We start from the raw sequence: 27837 nt of genomic DNA on the forward strand, positions 1-27837 counted from the left end.
ACTGTATGTGTGTGTGTGTGTTTATATATACAGTATCTCACAGAAGTGAGTACACCCCTCACATTTTTGTAAAAATTTTATTATATCTTTTCATGTGACAACACTGAAGAAATGACACTTTGCTACAATGTAAAGTAGTGAGTGTACAGCTTGTATAACAGTGTAAATTTGCTGTCCCCTCAAAATAACTCAACACACAGCCATTAATGTCTAAACTGCTGGCCACAAAAGTGAGTACACCCCTAAGTGAAAATGTCCAAATTGGGCCCAAAGTGTCAATATTTTTTGTGGCCACCATTATTTTCCAGCACTGCCTTAACCCTCTTGGGCATGGAGTTCACCAGAGCTTCACATGTTGCCACTGGAGTCCTCTTCCACTCCTCCATGACGGCATCACAGAGCTGGTGGATGTTAGAGACCTTGTGCTCCTCCACCTTCCATTTAAGGATGCCCCACAGATGCTCAATAGGATTTAGGTCTGGAGACATGCTTGGCCAGTCCATCACCTTTACCCTCAGTTTCTTTAGCAAGGCAGTGGTCATCTTGGAGGTGTGTTTGGGGTCGTTATCATGTTGGAATACTTGCCTGCGGCCCAGTCTCTGCTTCAGTATGTCACAGTACATGTTGGCATTCATGGTTCCCTTAATGAACTTTAGCTTCCCAGTGCCGGCAGCACTCATGCAGCCCCAGACCACGACACTCCCACCACCATGCTTGACTGTAGGCAAGACACACTTGTCTTTTTACTCCTCACCTGGTTGCCACCACACACGCTTGACACCATCTGAACCAAATAAATGTATCTTGGTCTCATCAGACCACAGGACATGGTTCCAGTAATCCATGTCCTTAATCTGCTTGTCTTCAGGAAACTGTTTTGGGCTTTCTTGTGCATCATCTTTAGAAGAGGCTTCCTTCTGGGACGACAGCCATGCAGACCAATTTGATGCAGTGTGCGGCTTATGGTCTGAGCACTGACAGGCTGACCTCCCACCCCTTCAACCTCTGGATATGACGCTGAGCATGTGCATTCAACTTCTTAGGGCTCGCCATGGTCGACCAGTTCTGAGTGGAACCTGTCCTGTTAAACCGCTGTATGGTCTTGGCCACCGTGCTGCAGCTCAGTTTCAGGGTCTTGGCAATCTTCTTATAGCCTACGCCATCTTTATGTAGAGAAACAATTCTTTTTTTCAGATCCTCAGTGAGTTCTTTGCCATGAGGTGCCATGTTGAACTTCCAGTGACCAGTATGAGAGAGTGAGAGCGATAACACCAAATTTAACACATCTGCTCCCCGTTCACACCTGAGACCTTGTAACACTAACGAGTCGCATGACACCGGGGAGAGAAAATGGCTAAAATGGCACTTTTGTGGCCAGCGGTTTAGACATTAATGGCTGTGCGTTGAGTTATTTGAGGGGACAGCAAATTTACACTGTTATACAAGCTGTACACTCACTACTTTACATTGTAGCAAAGTGCCATTTCTTCAGTGTTGTCACATGAAAACATATAATAAAATATTTACAAAAATGTGAGGTACTGTACATAATATATATACACAGTACACACATATTATGTAAATAACTTTTATTTTGGATGCGATTAATTGCGATTAATCGTTTGACAGCACTAATATATATAAATATATATATATATATATATATATATATATATATATATATATATATACATACAAGGCGGGAATGTCTATTGAAAAGGTGTGCAACAGCATTTCTGAAAATGAAAGTGTCACATGGCATTCAAGTCACATTTTAGCATGAGACCTGTTTGCAAATTATAAGAGCACCAGTCTTGTTGTTTCAGCGAAGCCGTGTGTGTATATGTGCATGTTTGTGTTTGCCTTCCAGGCCTAATCTGGTGGTTTCATACCTCCTAATGTCTGGGTCTAAATGAGTGTAGTCATCCGTAATGTTGCAGCCCCATACTGCTCAGCTGCTGCCGCAGTCAAGGCTACAAAATCTGTCGTTAACACACTCTCACTCGTCCACACTCACACTCACAAGGTTGTAATCTAGAGAAATCTGGATCTCTTTACCTGTCTGCTTTTACTTATCCTCAGTATTGTGCAAGGACTGAGGTATTTGAGCTTCAGAAAGTATAAAAGTGGCCATATGATTTCTGAAGTCATATGATACCTTTGTTTGAGGAACAGTACCATTTGTACAATTTTTTTTGTTTTTAAATAATACTTAAAATGAAGGCTTGAAATCTCCAATCCCAATGCATGGAAAAGAGCAACCTGTAAAAACAGAAAGTCAGGAATACATGACATTTTTTCTTTCCCTTTGATGAATTTTTCAAAATGACATTTGTCTTTGTGTTGGTATGTACAATATGTCCTTGTACAATGTAGCAGAGGTGTATTCAGTTGTTTTATTGGCATTGCTTGCGTCTTAGGTTAGCATTGCACTTCACTACCCGCTCATGTTTTTCCTCTTTCTCTCTGGTTCTGTATCTTGTGTTCTAGTAGTGAATTATTCATTTCTGTGGCTGGGTGGTATGTGTGTGTGATGCTGACTTGGGAGAAATCTATTTTGGGTGCAGAGAGAGGAAAAAAGATGTGGTGGCTTGAATTTTCATGCTGGTGCTCGTGTCACGTGCTGCTGCTGCTAATGCTGTTGCCACTGCTACACACCTTTACCTACGACCTGCACACCTTTACCTACTAACAGATACACACAAACACATATTTCTGATACCAACACCGTGCTGCTGTTTTACAACCCGAATTCTGGAAATGTTGGGACATTTTTTAAATTTGAATAAAATGAAAACTAAAAGAATTTAAAATCACATGAGCCAATATTTTATTCACAACAGAACATAGATACCATATCAAATGTTATTTTTATGCACACAATGAGCTCATTTCAAATTTGTTGCCTGCTACAGGTCTCAAAATAGTTGGGACGGGGGCATGTTTACCATGGTGTAGCATCTCCTCTTCTTTTCAAAACAGTTTGAAGACATCTGGGCATAGAGGTTATGAGTTTCTAGAGTTTTGGTGTTGGAATTTGGTCCCATTCTTGCCTGATACAGGTTTCCAGCTGCTGAAGAGTTCGTGGCTGCCTTTGACGTATTTTTCATTTAATGATGCACCAAATGTTCTCTATAGGAGAAAGATTTGGACTGCAGGTAGGCCAATTCAGCACCCGGACTCTTCTACTACGAAGCCATGCTGTTGTAATAGTTGCAGTGTGTGGTTTTGCGTTGTCCTGCTGAAATACACAAGGCCTTCCATGAAATAGACGTCATCTGGAGGAGAGCATATGTTGCTCTAAAAACTTTATATACTGTACCTTTCAGAATTCATAGTGCCTTCCAAAACATGCAAGCTGCCCATACCATATGCACTTATGCACCCCCATACCATCAGAGATGCTGGCTTTTGAACTGAACGCTGATAACATGCTGGAAGGTCTCCCTCCTCTTTAGCCTGGAGGACACGGTGTAAGTGATTTCCAACAATAATGTCAAATTTGGACTCATCTGACCTAGGGCTGGGCGATATAAGTAAAAATTAATATCGCTGTATTTTTTGCCTGATTTGCATTATAAGGGAAGGATTTCGGTATTTTTTTATTTGGATTCAGCAAATAAAGTGAATGTAAGCATGTAGGCATACATTATGTGCAAAAAAGGGTTAAATCACATTACATTCTAATAGTGTAACATTGCAATCTAAACACAAAAATAATGCTTTTAAAGCAGAAGTTTACTAAACTAAAAATGAAAATAATAAAGAAGCACAGACTAATTGAGTAAAAAGGCTATTTTCATTACCCCATTACAGTTTACAGTTAGTGCTATCATACAAATACACTTACTTGTAGGTTTAAAATTGTACATATGTCACATATATTATTCAACTACAAATATTTAAGCAAAATGTATATTTTAGTCAGAGTTATTGCGCTCTTTATGTCAGCATCTGATGGGGTGAGCCACTTTAAACTGAAACTATAAACTATAAGCTACTATATCTTACGAGTTTTTTTAAAGCCCTTCATATAAAGCTTGTCACATGTTTAGAACAAATTCTATAATGCGCTTTCGCCGCAGCAGTTCAGTCTGTGTCCTCCCTAGATATTTTTTCAGATGTGCTCGTATCAAACTACTGTACATCGATATTAACGGTATTGCTTCATATCGTATCGCTTATAAAAAATATATCGACATATCGTACAAACTCGATATACCACACAGCCTTAGTCTGACCATAGAACACTTTTCCACTTTGAAACAGTCCATCTTAAATGAGATTTGGCCCACAGGACACGACGGCGCTTCTGGACCATGTTCACATATGGCTTCCTTTTTGCATGATAGAGCTTTATTTGGCATCTGCAGATGGCATGACGGGTTGTGTTTACCAACAGTTGTTTCTGGGAGTATTCCTGAGCCCATTTAGTAATGTCAATGACAGAATCATGCCGATGAGTGATGCAGTGTCGTCTGAGGGCCCGAAGACCACGGGCATCCAACAAAGGTCTTCGTCTTTGTCTCTTACGCACAGAGATTTATCCAGTTTCTCTGAATATTTTGATGATGTTATTCACTGTAGACGATGAGATTTACAAAGCCTGTGCAATTTGACATTGAGGAACATTGTTTTTAAAGTATTCCACAATCCTTTTATGCACTCTTTCACAGATTGGAGAGACTATGCCCATCTTTACTTCTGAGAGACTCTGCCTCTCTAAGACATCCCTTTTATAGCTAATCATGTTACAGACTTGATGTCAATTAACTTAATTAGTTGCTAGATGTTCTCCCAGTTGAATCTTTTCAAAATGTCTTGCTTTTTCAGCTCTTTGTTGCCCCCGTGCCAACTTTTTTGAGACCTGCAGCAGGCATCAAATTTGAAATGAGCTCATTTAGTGGATAAAAGCATAACATTTCTATATTTAAACATGTATTATGTCCTCTATGTTCTATTGTGAATAAAATATTGGCTCATGTGATTTGAAAGTTTAAATTTTATTCAAATTTAAAAAATGCCCCAACATTTCCGGAATTTGGGTTGTATTACAATTTGAAGTAATAGCTTTCTTTTTTAATATATTTTAAAGTTTAATTCCTCTGAATTTTCAGCATCATTGCTCCAGTCTTCAGTGTCACATGATCAGAAATCATTATAATATGATGATTTGCTGCTCAAGAAACATTTATTAATATTATTACTGTTGAAAACAGTTTTGGTGCTCAATATTTTTGTGGAAACAAAAGGTCAGTTCTAAAGATTTATAGGTATAATGTATTTTTTGTGAACTTTGTTGGAAGGACACTTCATTTCAGGGTTCTTTGATGAATAGAACGTTTAAAAGAACATTTATTTGAAATCAAAATATTTTGTAATATTTTTAAAGGCCTTTACTTTTGATCAATGTAATGCATCCTTGCTAAATAAAAGTATTAAAAAAAAATACTAACCCTAAATCTTTGAACGGTAGTGTATGTATTATATGTAATTATTGCGTAATTCTCTCTCTCATAAATTAACATGCTTGAGTGATTATAAGTAGGCTAAAACAGGAATTAAGGGGAATGTTCCACCTAGTACTTTCTATAAAGTTAATTAGCCTTCTGCACTTTTCGTTATGCTGCTAGAACACATGCACACACACACACAAATGGTATCTATGTTAATCCTGTCCTAACAGAGTGATTTTTGAGCACTAAGGGTATATAAAGGGTAAATGAGCGATTAGAGTGAGGGAAAGAGATGGAAAGCATGTTCGTGCTTGTAACTACAGACCTATCTTTTATAGCTGCATTAAGAGAGGGAAAAACACTGCTGTTTCTAGTTAATAAATTATTCAGGCTGCAGCGCCAGAATGCAAGAGATAGAATTAGAAAAGCAAACAGCCTGGGACCTTACAGCCAGATGAGGAAATCAATACATATTTACATTTCACTGGCTGGGTTTCTCGGGTCACTCTGTAGAATGCTTCGCTGTCTACTACAGCTAATTACCACACCAGTGATTCTCACACACTTACATTCACTGACTGACTGACTGACATGCCCACTGAATCACTCATGTACTGTATTAGTGGATTAGCATCTAGTATAACTGCATGAGTCTGATTGCTTCAACTCGCTTCTGTGTGTCCCAAGGTCTGATATGACTTGTCAGCCATTTTGATACCGCTACTTGTATAGGATTTTGTAGATTGCAACTCTTCAATAAAAGCAGCACTAATAGTGGTGGGGAATGCTTGATGAGCCAAATCTGACTTACTGTAAATGTTCTGCGCTGAGTGCAAGGGAGCATCTCTGGAATTCTAAAAGGCTTAAGTCAATTTTTTAAATGCAAGTTATTGATGTTTTTGTGAAAAAAAAAAAAAAAAAAAAAAAACTTGTAATTGTAAAACATTGTAAACCTTTGTAATTTTTTATTAGTATGTCTTAGTTCACCCAAAAATGAAAATTAACCCATGATTTACTCACCCTCAAGTCATCCTAGGTGTATAGGACTTTCCTCTTTTATACAAACACAAAATAATGTCCTGGCTCTTCCAAGTAGCGTTAATTTTGTCAGCTATTTTTAATTTAGTCTTAGTCGTAGTCTTGTGTCAAATGTTACTTTTAGTTTTGATCATATTTAGTCAATTTGTCCTGTTTTAGTTTTAGTCAAGTTTTAGCCGACTAAATGAACATTTTAGTCTAGTTTTTGTCAGTGTAAACTTACACATTTTTTTCTAATTTTCATCGTACTGTATAATATTTAAAATTCATATTTTTTTTCTTTTGCTCAATTTTCATTCCAATGATTGTTGTTATTTGGGACATTTATTTTTACATTTCATCAGAAGTTTCTCTTTTACCAATAAGCACAAATCAATATAATATTGACTCATGGTTTATTTTACCTAGTGTACAGATTTATAACAGGATATCAATTAGAGGCTAAATAAACACCAAAGACTTTAGATATACACTCGCCCTGTCTACTTTATGAAAACTGGTGTAAGAATAATCTACTCTCAAATATTATAACAGAGAAATTCCTAATTTCAATATTTCCAAATTCCATTAATGTTTCTCTTTTAAAACAATGGAAAAAAAGACTTATTGACACACAGAGGCTGCACAAGTAATGCTACAATCAGCAAACCATAATAGCAAACAATACAGTCGAGATCCATAACAAAACACAGACTGGCTAAATGTGTCACAGAACGGCCAGGCTCATCACAAAACCAATTACCACGTTCTGATCACTTTCACCTGCACCTCATCACCGCTACTATCACCACCCTCAATAAGAGCACCGTCCTCAGTTCACACAGTTGTCCGATCTTGTTGTGACTACAAGGAGAGACCGCTTACGAAGCTACTAGGCTGAGTATACTTCCTGTACTTCCCTACCTGTCGTACTTACCTTCTGCCTTGTTCCTCTTCATCCACTCCGCTCTCAGGAACCAGCTCCTGGTGACTACCATCTTCCCCAAGCTCGAAGTAACTCCGGTTCACCACGGACCTGCAAGTTAAGAAAGGGACGGTTAGAATCCTGACGATCTATCACCAAACTCACGGAGAATCACCACTCACCTGTTCTCACATCATCCACCGGTGCTGGGAGATCACCAAGACTGTTAATAAATATTATCACTTGAAATACTTACCTTTGTGTCCGACAGTTCCTTAACAGAAGATCGGACCAAGACGGCATCAAGATGAGTGTTCCAGACCCGTTTCAGGAACTAGTCGACACACTCAAAAGAATTCTAACCCGTCCAGCTTCATCACCCTTGCCAGAATCAGTTCCCACTCCCGTCTCCACCATCGCCAGCGCTTCTTCTCCAGTCATGTTCGCCAGTCCCATGGCCCGACCAGCGCCCTACTCAGGTGATCCCGAGGAGTGCATTGGCTTTCTATTACAATGTTCATTAACCATCGACTTACATCCACAGATGTTCCTCACGGATCAAGCGAAAATAGCGTTTGTGGTCACTTCCCTTAAGGGACCTGCTTTAAGATGGGCAGAGACAATACTTCATCAAGCAGGACCCGCCACGCAGTCCTTCCCGCAGTTCGTCGCCCACTTCAGAGAGGTCTTCAGCAGCTCTCCCGGGGACTCCTCAGTCGGTGAACAGCTGTATCAACTTCGACAGGGGTCTATGCCGATCCACCAGTTTACCCTGAAGTTCCGCACATTAGCCGCTGCGAGCGGCTGGAATGAGCCCTCTTTAATAACTGCCTTCCGTCAAGGTTTGAATCCCCATTTGAGATTACATCTAGCCGCCTATGATGATTCACATGGCTTGGAGAAGTTTATACAGCTCGCCATCCACTGCTCCAATCAAATGAAGGCTTGCTCATCGGATACCAATGCTACCGCAGCCATTGTCACTCCTCCCAACCACCAGCCAGAGGTCAGCACCACCGCCGAACCCATGCAGACAGACATGTTTCGATTATCCCCCATGGAAAGGCAGCGACGTATAAACAATGGACTGTGTCTATACTGTGGCAGCCAGGAACATACGATCCTCACTTGCACCCTGCGTCCACCTAGATTGCTGGTGAGTGGCCTCAAGCCCGACATTCCCAAGATGAATCCCCTAACTACCTGTGCTAATCTAATCCTCGACACTGATTTACTGCCAGTTACCGTCCTCCTCGACTCCGGCTCAGCAGGGAACTTCATTTCGGGGAAGCTCTGCAGACAGCTCCACCTCTCGACCATTGCGACCGAAACTAACTACCAGATCCAGACAATAACGGGTACCCCTCTCACACACCGTCTAGTTAAGCACTGTGTAGGACCCTTACAGCTCAGGGTGGGTCTACTTCATCAGGAATCTATCCATCTGCTGGTGCTTGAGGAATCTACTGTCGACATCATTTTGGGTCTGCCCTGGCTGGTAAAACATAACCCCGTGTTGTCCTGGAGATCTGGGGAAATCCTAAAATGGGGCTCGAGCTGCTTCCCACACTGCTTCCCGCACTTACCACTACCTAGACTCCAGAGCTCAAAGCAGTTATCGCTCTACTCAACTTCCGTGGAAAGCCCTGTGGAGCAGCAATCTACTGAGGTGCCACCTGCTTATGTTTCCTTCCGTGATGTCTTTTGCCCCAAAAGAGCCTCACGCCTACCACCTCATCGGCCATGGGACTGTGCTATTGACCTCGTTCCGGGTGAGCCAGTACCACGGGGTCGGATATACCCCCTGTCACTGCCTGAACAGAAGGCCATGGAGGAGTATATTAAGGAGGCTCTTAATCAAGGATACATCGTACCATCAACCTCCCCTGCTGCTTCCAGTTTCTTCTTTGTGGCCAAAAAGGATGGAGGCCTCCGTCCCTGTATAGACTACCGTAAGCTCAATAACATAACCATAAAATATCGCTATCCCCTTCCTCTTGTCCCAGCAGCTCTTGAGCAACTCCGCGATGCCACCATCTTCACTAAACTGGACCTCCGCAGCGCGTACAACCTCATTCGCATCAGAGAAGGGGATGAATGGAAGACCGCGTTTGTGACCCCTACTGGCCACTACGAATATAGGGTTATGCCCTATGGGCTTGTCAACGCTCCCTCAGTCTTCCAGAGCTTTATGCATGAGGTGCTCCTGGAGTTTCTCCACCGTTTTGTGATTGTCTACATCGACGACATATTAATCTACTCCCGGAGCCTGGCCGAACATCGCCACCACGTTGCGTAGGTCCTCCAACAACTCCGCAAGTTCCAACTATATCTCAAGGCCGAAAAATGTCTCTTCCACCAACCCTCCGTGCACTTCCTGGGCTATATCATTAGCAATGGTGGCATTCGCATGGACAAGAGGAAGGTGGAAGCTATCTCATCCTGGCCACGTCCCACTACCATAAAGGAACTTCAACGGTTCCTAGGATTTTCCAATTTCTATCGCCGCTTCATTGCCAACTATAGTTCAATCACCAGTCCACTCACTGACCTTCTTCGGGGAAATAACAAATCCCTTACCTGGGACCTCAACGCTACGGAGGCTTTCAATCACCTTAAGAAGGCCTTCTCTACCGCACCACTCCTCATCCATCCCAATCCAGACCTACCCTTCATTGTGGAAGTAGACGCTTCCACCACCGGAGTTGGTGCGGTACTTTCTCAGCAGCAGGGGAAGCCTCCCAAGCTCCATCCATGTGCCTTCTTTTCCAAAAAACTCAGCCCGGCGGAGAGAAATTACGACATCGGAGATCGCGAGTTGCTAGCTATCAAGCTAGCGTTGGAGGAATGGAGACACTGGTTGGAGGGGGCATCTCATCCTTTCTTGGTACTCACCGACCACAGAAACCTTGAATACTTGCGAGAGGCTAAACGGCTCAACCCTCGCCAGGCTCGATGGGCATTGTTCTTCGCAAGGTTTGATTTTAAGATCTCCTATCGCCCCGGCTCTCGCAATATCAAGGCAGATGCCCTATCACGCATGTATTCCTCCAAAAAAATACTCGAGGAACCCGAAGGGATTCTTCCTGCTGGCATTATCACAAGCCCCATCATTTGGACCTCTCCACCAGTCGTCTCCGAGGCACCTCCAGCGAATCCGCCGGGCTGTCCTCCCAAACACCAGTATGTTCCACGGACTCAGCGCACACCCCTCATCCACTCCACACACTCTTCACTTGGTACTGGCCACCCAGGGGCCAACGCCACTCTCTCGCTGCTAAAGGATCGCTTCTGGTGGCCCAATATGGCAAGGGACGTGAGAAGGTTCGTTCAGGGCTGCCCAGATTGCGCCATTTCAAAAAGTTCCCGTCATCTTCCTTCAGGCAAACTAGTACCGTTACCCATACCCAACCGTCCTTGGTCACACCTGGGAGTCGACTTTATCACCGACCTGCCACCATCCGATAGCAATACCTGCATTCTAGTCATAGTCGACCGATTCTCTAAATTCTGCCGACTTCTTCCCTTACCAGGACTACCCACAGCCATGAGGACGGCTGAGTTACTCTTCAATCATGTGTTCCGATATTATGGAATCCCTGAAGACATTGTCTCCGATAGGGGACCTCAATTTATCTCTCGGGTTTGGAAAGCCTTCTTCACTCTCCTGGGTGTGACCATCAGTTTAACCTCCGGATATCATCCCCAATCAAACGGGCAGACTGAACGCAAAATCCAGGAAATAGGACGTTTCCTGAGAACCTTCTGCCACAGTCGCCAGAACTCCTGGAACCAGTTCATAGGCTGGGCCGAGTACGCCCAGAATTCTCTCCGGCAAGGATCCACTGGACTCACTCCCTTCCAGTGCGTACTCGGTTTCCAGCCTCCCCTCTTCCCTTGGTCAGGTGAGCCTTCCGACGTGCCCGCCGTAGATCACTGGTTCCGGGAGAGCGAGGGAGTCTGGGACTCGGCACACCACCATCTACAACAGGCAGTGCGCAGACAGAAGATCTCCGCTGACGCCCGTCGCTCTGCTACACCGACTTACCTACCTGGTCAAAAGGTATGGCTGTCAACACGGGACGTCAGGCTGCGCCTGCCTTGCCGCAAATTAAGTCCCAGATTCGTTGGTCCCTTCACCATTCTGGAACAGGTCAACCCGGTCACTTACAAATTACAACTACCTTCACATTATAGGATACATCCCACATTCCACGTGTCACTTCTCAAACCTCATGTTCCTTCTGTTTCCCCAGAGCCTGGTCCGGTCGAGGAACCCCCTCTCCCTCTCATCATCGACGACGGCGCCATTTACAAGGTCAATGAGATCCTGAATTCCCGGCGCCGTGGTGGGAGTTTGGAATATCTGGTGGACTGGCAGGGCTACGGCCCCGAGGAACGCTCATGGGTCCTCAGGGATGATGTTCTGGATCCCGCTCTACTGGAGGAGTTTCATGCCACCCATCCAAACCATCCTGCTCCACGAAACCGAGGTAGACCACCACGACGCCGGGGTCGGCCCTCAGGAGCAGGCCGTGGAGAGGGGGGTACTGTCACAGAACGGCCAGGCTCATCACAAAACCAATTACCACGATCCGCCTCACCTGAGTTCTGATCACCTTCACCTGCACCTCATCACCGCTACTATCACCACCCTCAATAAGAGCACCGTCCTCAGTTCACACAGTTGTCCTGTGATCTGTGATCTTGTTGTGACTACAAGGAGAGACCGCTTACGAAGCTACTAGGCTGAGTATACTTCCTGTACTTCCCTACCTGTCATACTTACCTTCTGCCTTGTTCCTCTTCATCCACCCCGCTCTCAGGAACCAGCTCCTGGTGACTACCATCTTCCCCAAGCTCGAAGTAACTCCGGTTCACCACGGACCTGCAAGTTAAGAAAGGGACGGTTAGAATCCTGACGATCTATCACCAAACTCACGGAGAATCACCACTCACCTGTTCTCACATCATCCACCGGTGCTGGGAGATCACCAAGACTGTTAATAAATATTATCACTTGAAATACTTACCTTTGTGTCCGACAGTTCCTTAACAAAATGACACTTTCATTTAAGCAAAATATCTCTAATGGAGATCGTTGAACTCCAATTTACTATATGTCAGATAGTGCTGAGATCATGGTGCCTCTGCAGAGATATGTGTGATATATATAGTGTGAATGGTTGCCAGATTGCATAAAGCAAAAAGCTGAGCAGAGAATGTGCCTGTTTAACAGAAAATCTGTCAACAGCAAACATGAACGCTCACAGAATGGTGGAATCGATGCATTTATGTATAAATAATATTCATATTTAAAACGTTATAAACTGTAAACTCTAGCTTTCTCTAACTGTCATACTCTGGTAAGCTTCGGTGATAAATGATAAACACGGAGGAGAGAGCAAATCAAAACACTGGTCACAAAGAAGTATGAATATAAGTTCAATATAACGCAAGAGAAGACTGGAAAATAATGGAAACTAAATGATTGGAGAAGTCCAGCATACATCACCAGAGAGAACTCTGTCATTTCACTGGAATCAAAGATTATAAGGTCAAAATTAAAACATTAACAGATCAATAATTTACAAAAACATCAATCACATGCAGTTGAAAAGGTCATTAAATAGGTGAATTTTTATTTCATGCCAACTTAAACTTTTGCAACTTTAGTCCATCAACATTTTTAAAACTGTAAAAATCTGTCTCTCTTGTTTAATGCTTCCCTGTGCTTGTGCTCCACCTTCATCTGGATCTTTTTGTCTTTTGGTCCCATTGCAGATTACATTCTTTTCCTTCACTCAGTCTTCTTGTCTCAACTTGTCTCTCCATCTCTCTCCATCCATCGCTCTGTGGAGTGGTGTGTCAGACAGCCGTGCTGACGGTGCAGACTGCATTCGGCTGAATGAAGATGGGCTGATGGAGGGAGATGATGAATGCACAGGTTCAGTGGGAGAGGTAGAGCGAGGGAGCAGCCGGCTGAGGGGACAGGGCAGAGAGATGAAGGGATAGAGAATGAGAGATTGACGTGATGCATAGGATGCTGGGAGTGTGTGAGAACAACAGATTCACAGGGAAAAGATGAGTGCAGGACTTTTGAAGGGCACTTGACATGTAAACTGTTTAAAAGTTTGGCATCGGTAAGGTTTTCTTTTTTTTTGGTAATGTTTTCATATGCTCATATGCGTCATATGCTCTCCAAAGCTGCAACTTATTTATTTATGTATATATGTGTTTTCTATTTGAATATGTAATTTAAAATGTAATTTATTTATTTAATGCAAAGCTGAATTTTCAGCAGTTATCGCAGTCGTCAGTGTCACATGATCCTTCAGAATTCAGTGCTCAAGAAACATTTCTTATATTACTGAAAGTATTGAAAACAGTTGTGCTGCTTAGTAGATGAATACATTTATATTTAGTCATTTAGCAGACGCTTTTATCCAAAGCGACTTATAAATGAGGACAACAGATACAATCAAAACCAACAAAATAGCAACAATATGTAAGTGCTGTGATAAGTCTTGGTTAGTCTAATGCTGTAAACATAAACATAAACATAATTATAATAAATTAAAAAGAAAACAAGAAGATAGAATAGAAAGAGAATAGAGAACGCTAGTGTTAGAGGGTCAATTTTTTTTTATAATAAATAAAAATATTTTTTTTAATAAAAAGAAAACAAGTAATTAGTCTAGAAACAGAATAGAGCGTGCTAGTGTTAGAAGGTCAAGTGTAGATTGAAGAGATGTGTTTTTTAGCCGTTTCTGGAATACAATGAATAGAAAGTTCAAAAGACCACCATTTATTTGAAATAGAAATATTTTGTAATGTTATAAATTTCTTCAGTTTAATGCATCTCTGCTTAATAAAAGTATTAAAAGGAACTGATTTCAAACTTTTGAATGGTAGTGCAATTCTAGAGAAAATTTGCAAAATTACTAGCTGTTCCTAGCTAGTTTATTTTAAATCATTTCATGAAACGAACTGTAATTATATTTTAAAAATTGAAAAGTATATTTGCAATCAGCATTTTCTTTGCTTCATCCAGCATCCTGGATGTATTTTTGTCCACTAATCTCTGCACATTGTGTTCTCCAATTGCTTTTTCCACAAAGGATACATTCGCTGCTGCCATAGAATTCAGTGAAAACAAGGTATCTTAACAGGCAACAGAATAACCTACCATGTTAAGACCCCTGCATTATGAAATTTTTCGTCATGACCTCCTGTACCAGCTGTCATCTCACTCCTAACAGGAATGACCTCTCAGAGCATCCAGATAGCGTTCACAAGCCCAGCATCACCAACGCTGCTTTAAACACATGCACACAGGCAAAGTAAGGACAGTTTCTCCCTTCCTTTGTCTCCCGCTTTCTTTTATCTCAGTGGCACTGCTATATATAGTGTTGTGCAGAGGGAGGAAGGAGGGTTCATAATTAAAGTTTTCTCATCATAGCATTGTCTCATTTTCATCCTGTCTTTAAATGGGTGCCTTTTTCACAATGCAAGAGAGTGAGAGCGGGACGGGTCTTCAAAGCACCAAAACACACGCTTCGGCCACATCACACTCTGCGGCCATATCACACACACGGGCCTCTAGAGCGGGAACAGGATGTCCATTCATCCACCCTACTAGAGACAGAGGAAGAGTGCGCCACTTTTGCTTTCATCATACCATCCCGGCGGGCGCACAAACACATACACTTGCGCACACACTCACGTACTCACACAAAGAGTAATATTTAAATTAGACACTAGAATGATCACACACAACAACACTGATATTATTATGCATGCATGTGGAAAAACATGCACACACACTCGGAGCAGAAGCCAGGCAGGCTAATTAAAAGGCACTGAGGGTGTTAATGTGTTGTAATGCTGGACGGACTGCCGGGTATTAGCAGAGCTGGAGTCTTTACTGTACAGAGCCTTTGAAAGCCTGCCAGGTCTCTCCTTCTCTCGCTGCCTCGACAGATATTTCATCTTATGCCACACTAAAATGAATAATTCTCCTTTTTTCCATAACGTCACATGCTGTTTTACACACAACAACCTGTTCACTTTGATTGTTGTCTGTGGAGGTCAACAGGCCACTGTGATGTGAGCGGTGTCATTCAAGCAATCCAAGGAAAATCAAAAGAAATTTATTTAACCATAATTTTGAACTAGAAAAGATATGTTTGTCGAGATAAACTTTAAATGTTGGTTTGAGGATGACTTGCTCGAAAGTCTAAAGATTTATAGGTATAATGTATTTTTTGTGAACTTTGTTGGAAGGACACTTAATTTCCCAGAATGCATTGCCTGCTTTGAATTTCTTTTGAATTGTATTTCAGTAAATTCAAGACATAAACAAGCCATAAAACTGCATAGCACACACAAATAAAAATAGACATATTTAAATAGGAATTTTTTGGTATCAAATGGATTATCATTTTAATTGACATTTCTCTCTGGAAAGAGTTCACTGCAATGCATTCTGGGATCATGTCATGTAGTCATAAAGCGAACGTGATATTCTTAGGAAGCGGCAAAATCAAGTTGCCTACCTTTTGGTAAAGATTTTGCATCAGGAACGAATATATGATACTCAATCAGCATAAGGGCTAACATTGTTAACTAAAACTAAAATTAAACTAAAACCATAAGAGCATTTTTCTTAAAACATTTCTTAAAATGAAAAAAAAAAAAAACAGACCAAAAAATACTTTAGTTTTTAATTTAAGTTGAATCACTAAAATAACTCAAATTAAAACTGACATAAAAAGAATAAAACTATATAGATATGAATAAAAATGTCAAAAACAAAATGACTGAAACATTAACATTAATATATAACAACTATAGTAGTATAATGATAATAAAATAACACTGGCAGGCATGAAATTAAAGTTTGTTTGTTTTTTGACTATTTTTTTTTTATTCCAAATATCATAACTCCGTCTTCCAATTAATTCTCTCTGGTGATGTATGTTGGACTTATCCAGTCATTTACTCTGCTTAAACCACATTGAATTCCACTTAAACCCATTCAACTAACAAACAATGCATAGAATCAAGTCCCCAATGAGCCATCACTTGCATGTATGTCAAAATACAAAATAAAAAATCTGTTGCTACTTCTGTTGTTACGATTTGAAAATACCATCTGCATAGCTCTCTAGGTTTTGTAACAGAGCTTGTTGGTGTGTATGTGTGTGTGTGAGTGTGTGTTTATATCATATCCTACCCACCCTTAAGTTCTTGTGTATACTGAGCCAAAGAGGCATGTCACTTTGAATCACACAGCAGGCTCTAACCTTCTAAGCTCGTGCTGGCTCTCAACACACATGCATGCATACACAAATTGGCCTGCAGTAAATATGAGCGGCGAGTGATGAGGTCATTTAAAGCATACAGAATCTGCCTGACTTATACTCATCCACAGCATGTATTACTTCAGCATGAATACCAGCTTATTCGCCACAGGCTCAACCAGCCATACGAGGAGATGGTGCGAGATGTCTTTTGGCCCATACGGGGTGAGCATGATGCTACGCTCGCTTTGTGAAGCATTTTCTCAGTGAGGTTAGACTTGATTCTGTAAAACCACTGCTGCATTTTTCCTTGACCTGTATTTAGCGCAAGGGGCTTAATGTGATTTTGCTAAGTAATCAGGTTAGGGCGAATGTTTGAATGTCTGCCCTCTCAGTATCAGATGTATTGATTCTTCACAGAGGTTTAGAGAGCCAGTACAGTTGCTCATAAATTTACACACCCCTTAAAGAATCTGGAAGTTGTTTAGCATTTTTTTTTAAATAAAGGGATTAAATCTTAAAAATAAGATCATAAAACATTTTTAGTAGTACTGCTCTTTAGAAGCTGCAAAATATATCTATACATAAATTCCACAATACTAAATAGTAATTGAATTTACAACTGTGGTCCTTTTCAAGATTGTATATATCATTTAATATTATGTTTTTAAATATGAAGTTATATTTATTACTATATTTATATTATATGTTTTCTGGAATGTCAGCTTGAGCAGCCTGTAAATTACTGTCTTTTGCAAAACTGTTGTAACATTCATGTTGTTTTAAACGTTTTCCTTGACCTGTGATTCTCACTCCATTTGAGTACATGATCCTGGCTACCATCATTGCTAACTGCATCGTCCTGGCCCTGGAACAGCACCTTCCAGACGGTGACAAGACACCCATGTCCGAGCGCTTGGTGAGTTCTGGTTGTGTTGATCAGTCTTTCTTTGTTTCCGTATATATTGTAATAGCAGAAGCCATGTAAACACAGGAACTAACCGGTCTCTGATGCATCAATCCTTTTGCAGAAATCCAGTGGATAATTCATGTTTACACACTCTTATTTCTCTTTATTCGTCCCTTTGTGTTTCTCTCTCACAGGAGGACACAGAACCCTACTTCATCGGCATGTTCTGTTTTGAGTCAGGCATTAAGATCTTGGCTTTGGGCTTTGCCTTCCACAAGGGCTCGTACCTGCGTAATGGCTGGAATGTCATGGACTTTGTAGTGGTGCTTACTGGGTAAGTCAGAACAAACACATCAGCATTCACTAAGAATAAAGTGAAGTGACATACTATGAATAAATAAATTTTGTGAATAAATGGTCACACTTTATTTTAAGGTCCAATTCTTGCTATTAACAAACCATTAGCTACGACATTTGCCTCAATGAACTCCTAATTTGCTGCTTGTTAGTAAAGTAGTTGTTAAGTTTAGGTATTGGGTAGGATTAGGGATGTAGAATATGTGCTTTATAAGTACTAATAAACAGCCAATATTTTAAAAAAAAATGTCATGTTAATAAGCAACTAGTTAATAGTGAGAATTGGTCCCTATATTAAAGTGTTACCAAATAAATTGCGCCAACTGATACTTATTAGCACTGTTTTAGCACCTGATTCACTACAAGATTATACAAATCGGGTACAAGTACTAGGGAAATTTCCAAATTCTCCATACTAATTTTGATACTACAACACAAACTAGTATGCTATTGAAGACACTTATTCTTTTAAGAATGCCAGTATCAGTGTTCACAGAGTGTCTGCGCAAAAACCCATGACACTGTTTCACAGCAGTCCGAATTGAGTTGGTACTCAGTACTATCAAAATTGCAAGCACTTGCCGTCCATGCCACCTGTTTTCCATGTGCAATAATAACAATAATTGCACCAGGCAGATAGCATCTATAATGAGCCTAATTTGCATAGAAAGAAGGTGTGTTTTTGCTGAAAATAATGACAATGAGTTAATTTAAATACACCTGATGCAGTGCTAAACCAGCACAGATTATGCCTGGTTAAACTGGATTACAGGTGGCTAGTGAAGACGACGCAGGTGCAAAAGTGGTGCAACTCTTTAGTGAATTTACCCCACAAACTTTTTAATATCACTATGTTGGTGTTTTAAACATGCACATAATATGGCGAATTGCCTGGTGTTATATTCTGTTCTAAAATGAGTGAATGTTTTGCCATTTTTTCCCATGAATTCTGCATGTGTTTGTGTAGACGTGTGTGTATGTCAGCTGTGACTGCACAGCAAGTGATGTTGTGTTCTCCTGACCTAATGAGCTCATGGTGAGCCCAGATCAGAGCAGTGCTGCGGATACAAGCGGTGAAGACATGCTACAAATGTCACCAGAGAGAGAGAGCAAGACAGAAAAAAGAGAAACAGACAAGGAGGAAGGATGATGGGATAGCACAGGGCTGTAGACAATCACAATTTTTTTTTTTCCCAGGGAGGAGGGATGAGCAGAAGAAAATCTGTTGGTTAGACACACTTTACCTAGATTGTTGTCCTCTTACTCCAGTATCTTAGAGTCTGGTGAAAGTATCTTGACAGTATCCATTTGCTGTAAGGAGTTTAGGTTTGCAAAGTGCTTACACAAAACATAACGAAAGTTAGTGTGTTTGTTTTATTTAAGGCAGCAGCTATTTACACTGTGTAAATTGAAATTAGAGTCTGTTTACACTAAGTGAAAATAGCATGTTTTCTTAGCGATAGATGCTATTTACACTAAGTGCAAATAGCAATAGATTCTATTTACACTGTTAAAATAGCAAGATTTTCTGCTATTTATACTACTTATTGCAAACAGTGGCAATTATCTGCACCTCAGTATTGTAGTGCATTATAAAACAGTATGCAATAATAACATATTAAATGTAAATTATAATTTTAATTCAAATAATTAAATGGATGCCACGGTATTGGGGCAATAAAGCCCTCCCTATACCTACACTAACCTTACCCATTACTTTATTTTAAACATTTTGATTATTACATTAATTTTTATTGAAAATAAATACCTTTCTGATGTGATATGAGATCTGAAAAGGGAGAAAAAAAAGACAATGGCATGTGCTTTACCTTCTACACCACTGGAACCGATATTTGATAATCGTATTTCGTAATGTTGCAATCACTTGTTGGTGGGAAGAGCTATAATGTAAATAGCCTCTGCCAACAAGGCGGGCTATTTGCACTTAGTGTAAATAGACACTCCGTTTACAGTTTTTTACAATCGCTATGACAATTTTTTCAATTCTCCTAACAATTTTTCTAAACTCTTAACGCTACAACACACAATTCGCAAAACGGTTAATTCCATGCTCAAAATCGCACATTGTAAACTAAACTCCAACACTAATTTTCAAAATACAATAATACACTAACACAATATACTATGTCTAACAAAACACTGCAAACATGTTTCAAAATCAAATAATTATTCCAAAACACTAACACATGTTCTCGTCCAACAGGAACATTTAGTCAATCATTGCACAATATCATAAAAACATTAACATCAGACGGAATTACAGAAACTGCATTATTTTATGTGTCAGATCTGCCTTTATAGAATACAAAATTTTATTAATCATAAATTGTGTTCTCTACGTTTTTGTTTCATTGGGTTTGGTAAATATATGCATTTTGTTTCTTTTGCTACAAAAATTCAATACAAAAAATGAATGACCCATCTCAGTGTAGCTTTATAGAATGTACGGTTTGTGAAAAAAGAAGACAGAGACAGAATTACTGAAGTAAAGGCTTTATTTGCAACAGGACATTACTGCAAGATAACAAAAATATGCAATACATTTGCCATTTATTATATGAAAGTACAAAATATACAAACAGAAAAAGCCACACAAGAATAAAATAGAAATAAAAAAGTAATCTTCTAATCTGCCCGGTCTTCTGCATTTGGCCACATGTTCTCATCCAGATTACACCTGATATCTTCTTCTCTGGCAAGGTGTCTTTTGGTATGCCTTATGGCAGTGTTCAGCTGTGATGTCTTGGCATGCAGCATCCATTGCATCCAGGAGGGACATTTGGTCAAAAACCTTCCATCTCCAGGTTGAGGAAAGTGGAGTAAGGGGCAAGGAAAATGGACATCCTTCTCTGATGGGTGTCAAACCAGTCTATGACTGCACGGGAATGGTGGAATGCCACATTGTTCCATGTGATCACATATAGTGACAAGTAGTCTCCCACCTGTCCCCTTTCTACCTCTGGCACGAGTCTTTCATGCAGATCTTCTAAAATCTCACATTTATGCAGGAATGCACTTTGCAACACAAGATCAGCCCAAAGAGGTCCTCTTTTACTGTATACTGTATGGTCATGTAATTGAAAGAATCTCAACACCTTAGTGTGTTGGGAATCAACTGTAATTTATATATTTGCAAAACATTATCTATTTGCAAGCAGCTGTTTCTCTTTAATGAATAAAAAACTGGATATATTTGTGTTTCAAATTCACAATATGAAAAGCTGTTCACTTTGACTTTAGCCTATAAGTTAGGTTTAGAATATGATGTTATCTGTTCTGACATATAGTGTGAAAGCATTTGTAAATTTGGCAGTAAAAATCTATTGTTTTGGTCTTGGTTGAGCTTGTGTGTAAAAGAAGTTCAAGCATTTTAAATTTGTGTTAACTGCATGCATTTTGTGTCAAAACAACAAGAAATGCATTAATTGTATAGCGTATACAATCGGATGTTGTGCTAACTGCGTTAAGAGTTTAGGAAAATTGTTAAAAGTATTGAAAAAATTGTCATAGCGATTGTAAAAAACTGTATTTAAATAAGATCTATTCACATCAAGATGTAAAATTTTATTAAAAATCCACCTTAGCTCAACATTTTTCAACAAAGGGTTAGTTCACCAAAAAATGGAAATTCTGTCTATAATTATTCACCCTCATGTCATCCCAAACACTTAAGACCTGCGTTCATCTTCAGAACACAAATTAAGATATTTTTGATGAAATCCAAGAGCTTTCTGACCCAAATAGACAGCAATGCAACTGACACGTTCAAGGCCCAGAAAGGATATGCTGTTTTCATTCAAATCAAACGTAAAAAACTTAGAAAGATATCCGTGTAGTGCGGCTGACACAAAACTGCATACACTGTTTGCGTTCAGCAGATGCGCTCCAAAATGGCGCTATGCTGACGCAGAGGAGACAAATTGTTGAATAAAATAATTATTTTTGTTTTCTTTGCATACAAAAAGTATTCTCATAGATTCGTAAAATTACGGTTGATCCGCTGATGGCAGATGGACTATTCTGACGATGTCTTTCTTACTTTTCTGGTGTTAATTGTTTGGCAGTCAATGGGACAGTCACAAGACTCCCGGCTCTCATCCAAAATATCTTAAATTGTGTTCCGAAAATGAACAAAGCTTTTACAGGTTTGGAACGACATGAGGGTAAGTGATTAATGACTAAATTTGAATTTTGGGGTGAAGTAACCCTTTAAGCATTAAGCATTAACATGGCTTTTTTTGTTTTTTGTTTTTTAACACATTTTTTCTACAAATTAGTTTCCTTATTAGCACTGGACTTGGTGTGAAAAGGTTTTTATGTTTAAGTTTATGTTGCAAAATAATCAGAACAGTAGATGCTGATAATTAGGCTCAGATTGTAATTCATATTCACCAGTTTGCCAAATGATGATGATGCACTTTATGCTATTGTTCAAAGGTTTGGGATAGTGTTTTTTTATTTTTTATTTTTAAGAAATTCACAAAGGCTGAATTTATTTAAAAAAAATGAGTAAAAACAGTAACATTGTGAAATAGTATTATAATTTGAAATAGTTTTCTACTTAAAGTACATTGCAGTGTCACTTGATCCTTTAGAAATTATTTGAATGTGCTGATTTGGTTCTCAAGACTTAAGATTCAATTTTTAATGGAGTGACAGAAGCGTGAGGTGTGCGGATCCATCTGCAGAGCTTTATTAAAAGGTGTGGTTATGGAACAAGCATTGGTCGATACACAGCAAACAGACATAGATGATGCAAGACAAAGAGTATTCCTAGGACAAGCGTGGGTCTACGATCGGCGAACAGTATCCAACAGGGCAAGGCAAAAAGAGATAATCCAGGTACGCGAGCAATAATCCGGGCAGGGGAAAACAAAATCCGAAATGGCAAGACTGTGACTGTCTCCGTAAGGTAGCTATCAGCTAGGGTAGCGATATGTGCTTACAATACTCAGCGATCTGAATGAGGAAGTCCATGGCTTAAGTAAGGCGTTTGATAGGAATCAACTGTGTAATCAGTGCTTTCAGCTGTGTGTGTGTGTGTCATCAGTGCAATGGATGATGGGAACTGTAGTCCGGGGGGGAAGTGCAACAGTAGTGTAGTGCAAGAGTCCATGTGGTGAGCGGGTGACCTCTGGTGGTGAGTGAATGGAAGATCATAAACCTGATTCGTGACAAAACTTAAAATTATTAATGCTAAAAACGTATGTACTTCATAATATACCCTAATACATTTGTTCAGGTTTCTCTGACGGATAGAAACTTAAAAAGAACAGTTAGTGAAATACATGTTTGTAACATTATATGTCTTTACGCTTACTTTGATTAACTGAATACGCCCTTGCTGAATAAAAGCATAATTAAAAAAAAAAAAAAAAAACTGAACCGAAACTTCTGACATATGTGTTTCTGTTAAAAAATTCAGTGAATTTTAGTCTATACTGTTATTATGTCCACACTGCCTATCCTCCTGCAGTATAGATTCCTGCATGTTAGCTGTAGCCTTTCCATCCTTCTCTTTGCACATCAAATTCACTCATTCATCCTATTTAGTTTGTAATTTTGAGAACTAGGACTGACCGCAGAGGTGCTAATTGGTTGGCTCAGACAGATATTGCCACTTGACCTACAATCCACAAGCTTGATTGATCGTCCATAGTAGATCAGTTAGCATTATTGCTAGCACACTACTGGGTCTCATGTGCTGTTATTGGTTGTTTAACGCATGATGGGTGTTGCGAAGCATGTGCAGGAGGTATGTGTGGCCAAAACATTTATCATGTGACGTCACATCAGCAGTGAACTGATTCTCAGTGTTGTCATATTCTGAGTTGTACTGCATTTTGCCTGAAGAGTGTAGATGTGTGTAGTGAGTTTTCATGCAGTTCACAGTTGTGTCATTCTATGAACCTGGTGCCTTTTCCAGTAAATTTTTGTAAGATTTTAAATGTTTTGTTAGACAAATAAATAGTTTTGTGTCCTCTCAAGGCAGCTCAAGGTTAATATAACATTAACAAGGACAGATAATTATAAGAAAAGGTAACAGGGTTGATTTTTGACATTATAAACCTTGTGCTCAAGATAAGGTCACAAAAATGAAAGGCATTTTGTAATCTAATGCTGATATATTTGCAAACGATTTGTTGGACAAATAAATAGCTTTGTGCCTTTTCAAGGCAAATCAAAGTACATTTTTAACATAATAACAAAGGCATATAATTATGAAAAAAGATATGGTTTATTCTAACGGGATTGACAGTTTTATTTTTCAAGTTATACATTATAAGCCATGTGCTGAAGGTTATAAAATACAAGGCATTTCATAGAAAAGGCTGATATTTTTTGCAGACATTTAGTTTTGAATTTTACTGTAGAAAATCATGGCAGTAGTTTTGACATTGTCCAGATTGTCCAGTTATGTATATAAAGTGGAAATATGTAAGTGTCATAATTATTTTAAAATGGAAAAAATATTATGGTAAAAGGATTGACTTGCAACCTAAGAACACAAGTGTATTATATATTAATTAATACTACTCATTACTTTTACTGTAAATTAATTACTACACTATAAAAACAAATAGCATTTCGTTGTAATTGTTTGTTAAATTTCCTAGCAGTTTCTGAGTGAAAATTGTTTATTTTTGACAGTATACTATGACCTCTAATAATAACAATAATAACAGCAACAACATATTTTTATTGTTATTAATAATGATACTAATTCTCAATTGTCATTCATTATTATGTGCATTTTTGCGAATATAACAAAGGAAAAAAATGTAAAAACTTGAATTAAGAAAATCAAGAACAAAGAATAATTACTATTTAGAAAATGTCTGTATTAACTCTAAACTGTGATTACTATGGTGTATTTTTGAAAGGGTATAAGCATAGGTGCGTGTATACCATGTCTTCTCTGTAAATATATGCTTATATGTGTACATACAGAATTATATTCTTCTGTTTGATCTTTCTGAGACTGTGTGTGTGTGTGTGTGTAAATGGGTCAGAGGGTGTGTTGGCTGCAGTAGGGAGGAGAGCTATAGCCCTGTTTGCCTGCTGCAGCCATTTTCTTTCCTCGCTCCAGTCTTTATCATGTGCACAGTGAACATTTGAAGTAGGTTGAGCAGTTGTCCTCTTTAAATTGCCTCACAATTTATTTAGAAGAAAAACAAATACATCATGAGCAAGGGTAAAGGAGGAAAGGGAAGCGAGTATTAGAAACGGAGAAAGACAGCGAGAGCAACTGCTTTGGCTGGTGGAATGAACTGCAGTGTGATATTGGATTTGTCTTTCCGTGTTTCCAAGGGTTTAGTGAAGAAAAGGGAAAAAGAAGGAAAAGAGAAGAGAAAGATGCAACTCGAGAAGCAATAGGTTGGAAACAAGCAGTGGCTTGTGTGTGTATATGTGTGTGAGAGAGAGATGAGAGAGAGAGAGAGAGGAGTAATAGAGCAAGCCAATGAGAGCAGTCTGTGGAGGAGCTGCTGCAGTAACCTGTTTTTCACTACTGCAGATGATCAATCATCCAGCAAAGCCTTGAGACACAAGAACTCTCTCTCTCTCTCTCTCTCTCCCTCTCCCTCTCCTCACACGCTGATATTCTCTCTCTCTTCACAGCTGTTCTCTCTTTGCTGTGGTAGGTAAATGGCGGATGTGTCTTTCAGTTGAGGAGCACTTTGAAGATGAAATGATATGTCCCCTCTCAGCACCTCAGCCCTGGTCCTTTGATATAACGCACATTGATAGCCTTTTCTCTTTTTCCTCTTTCTCTTTATTTTCTGATAGAATATACTCAAAACGCATCAAAATTTGATGTAAAACAGCCGCAGCATCAAGCACAGAGTGCACAAATGCACGATTCACGCACACACAGTATGGTTAAATGATTGAAATGGCAGAAATATTGCAAAATCACCGAACACGGATACATTAGCTGAAATGCAGCTATTCCAAAAAATGTTTGTCATTGCTGACTGAGGTTGCAATTGACCCTTCGCAAAGAGCTTGATTGACAGGTGATTTGACCACTTATAACACCGAATCTGCCATTTTGTCCGACAAACAAACCAGACAGGATAGTGGATTAACATGGGTGGACTTAAACTCGAAAAATGGTGTGGTGGTGGCTAGGGATATGTCGTTTAAACAGAAGTTTTGTATCCAACTAGTCTACTAGTCTAAAAGCTAGAAACCCACCAAAAATGACAAAAGAAAAAAGCAACAACAACAGTGTGTGTGTCTTTGTAACAGCCTACACTTGAAATACTTAATCTTTGAATCACACTGTCAGATCCCTTAATGCATTCTGCTAAAAAATGGTCACGATTATGCTGTATGCTTGCCTAGCGTTATCATCATTTAATTTTAGGCGGTCGTTAAACAAAAGGAAGAGCATACACTCAACAAACCAGTGCATATCTTATTTATTCAGATCGGCTGGAGCAATGCAGAATTCTTCATTTTCATATAACATTAGCCAACATATTAAAACACTAGTCAAAAACAATAGGAAAGTTTATCAAGGAATAGCATTAAAACAGCTTTTAAAATGTAGGCATACTTCATGTTGGCTATATTGTCTAAAGCCTGACTCGGATGGTAATTGCTTCTCAGGGGGACGCAAGTGATTTTCACCATTTACAGGGGGTAATTGGTGACTTTAATGCCGTCCGAATCCAGGACATCTGTGTTTTTCTCTCACCACCCCCGTAAAAATCCCCGGCCGAATTACCTACTGTTTTTTGACAAACACCAAGGTCATGTGGTAATTTAATTGCCGTCCGAAGAAATCGATTCAAAAAGGGTTTAAACGCTGAATTTTGAATCGATTTCACCTGGATGTTGTACTTCGGTGTAATTTGCATACATATTTATTTCTGAAATGCTGGAAAGTATTTAAAAGAACAATACTTCATAACGGCTCCACCACAGCGAGTTAGAGCAGAAAGAGAAGAAAAGCACGTAAACATTCGAAATGGGTCTTTATTGTGGCAGCAGCAGGTATGCAATACAATTTTAAAATGTGTATTATAAACGGATATATATCACGTATAATTTTATACAATAGCGCGCATTTTTCTATTTTTAAACAGGAGATTTAAATAATCAAATAATAAATAGGATTATACATGATAAAATATGCTTGGAATAATAAGAATACATTTTACATAAATAATAAGTATTTTTAAATACATTTTACAAAATAATAATAATACATTTGTAAATAAAGTTAATTTTATTTACAGCACACAATCATGTGACTGGCCACGTGAGCAGCGTGTTCCCGGGTTCGTAAGATCACAGAACTCTATCCTCCACTGTGAATAAATCGCCATTCGAATCCATGAGTTTTATCACTGTGGTGATATGTACATGAATTTTTACAGACGTCTATATGAGAAACAATTACCGTCCGAATCGGGCTTATGACATAATTGACATTTGCTGGCTATGGCTAGCCTCCAATCTAACGCATATGTCCCTGTATTGAATATGATCGCTCCAGTAGAGTTATTGTAAGCCAATCTGACATTACACAGTTTACACAAAACTTTTCCGTTTCCTTCAAATTCAAAATAATCCCACACCTTGTGGTCTTTCGCATGGTCATTTTGAGCTGGCAACTGACATGAAGAAAACGCATGCGAGGTCTGAGGTAGTTTCCGCCCAGATACGCTTTTTAAAATATATATATAGTTAAATATTTTGATATGTATTCTTTTTCCAAAGTTTTATTTTAACTTATTTAAAATGTTTTAAATGTAACGTTAAAATGATGGTAATTTGAATGATAAAATCATCATGGTTTTTTTCTCTCTCGTGTAATCGACTATTGTTTTCAGT

The 27837-nt window shown here is 39.3% G+C and overlaps 1 protein-coding gene across 1 annotated transcript in view; it reads left to right on the forward strand.

Annotated features, from left to right (window-relative positions):
- LOC306868806 (voltage-dependent P/Q-type calcium channel subunit alpha-1A-like) overlaps positions 1-27837 on the forward strand; it is a gene marked incomplete at its 5' end in the record, with an annotated part of 121158 nt that overhangs the window by 6804 nt on the left and 86517 nt on the right. Inside the window, 2 exons of the mRNA XM_079415185.1 lie at positions 17517-17622; positions 17808-17947. Coding sequence (XP_079271311.1) covers positions 17517-17622; positions 17808-17947 — 246 coding nt within the window. The remainder of the gene's footprint in view (positions 1-17516; positions 17623-17807; positions 17948-27837) is intronic.

This window comes from Barbus barbus, assembly GCF_936440315.1.
Source record: "Barbus barbus genome assembly, chromosome: 4".
NCBI lineage: Eukaryota > Metazoa > Chordata > Actinopteri > Cypriniformes > Cyprinidae > Barbus > Barbus barbus.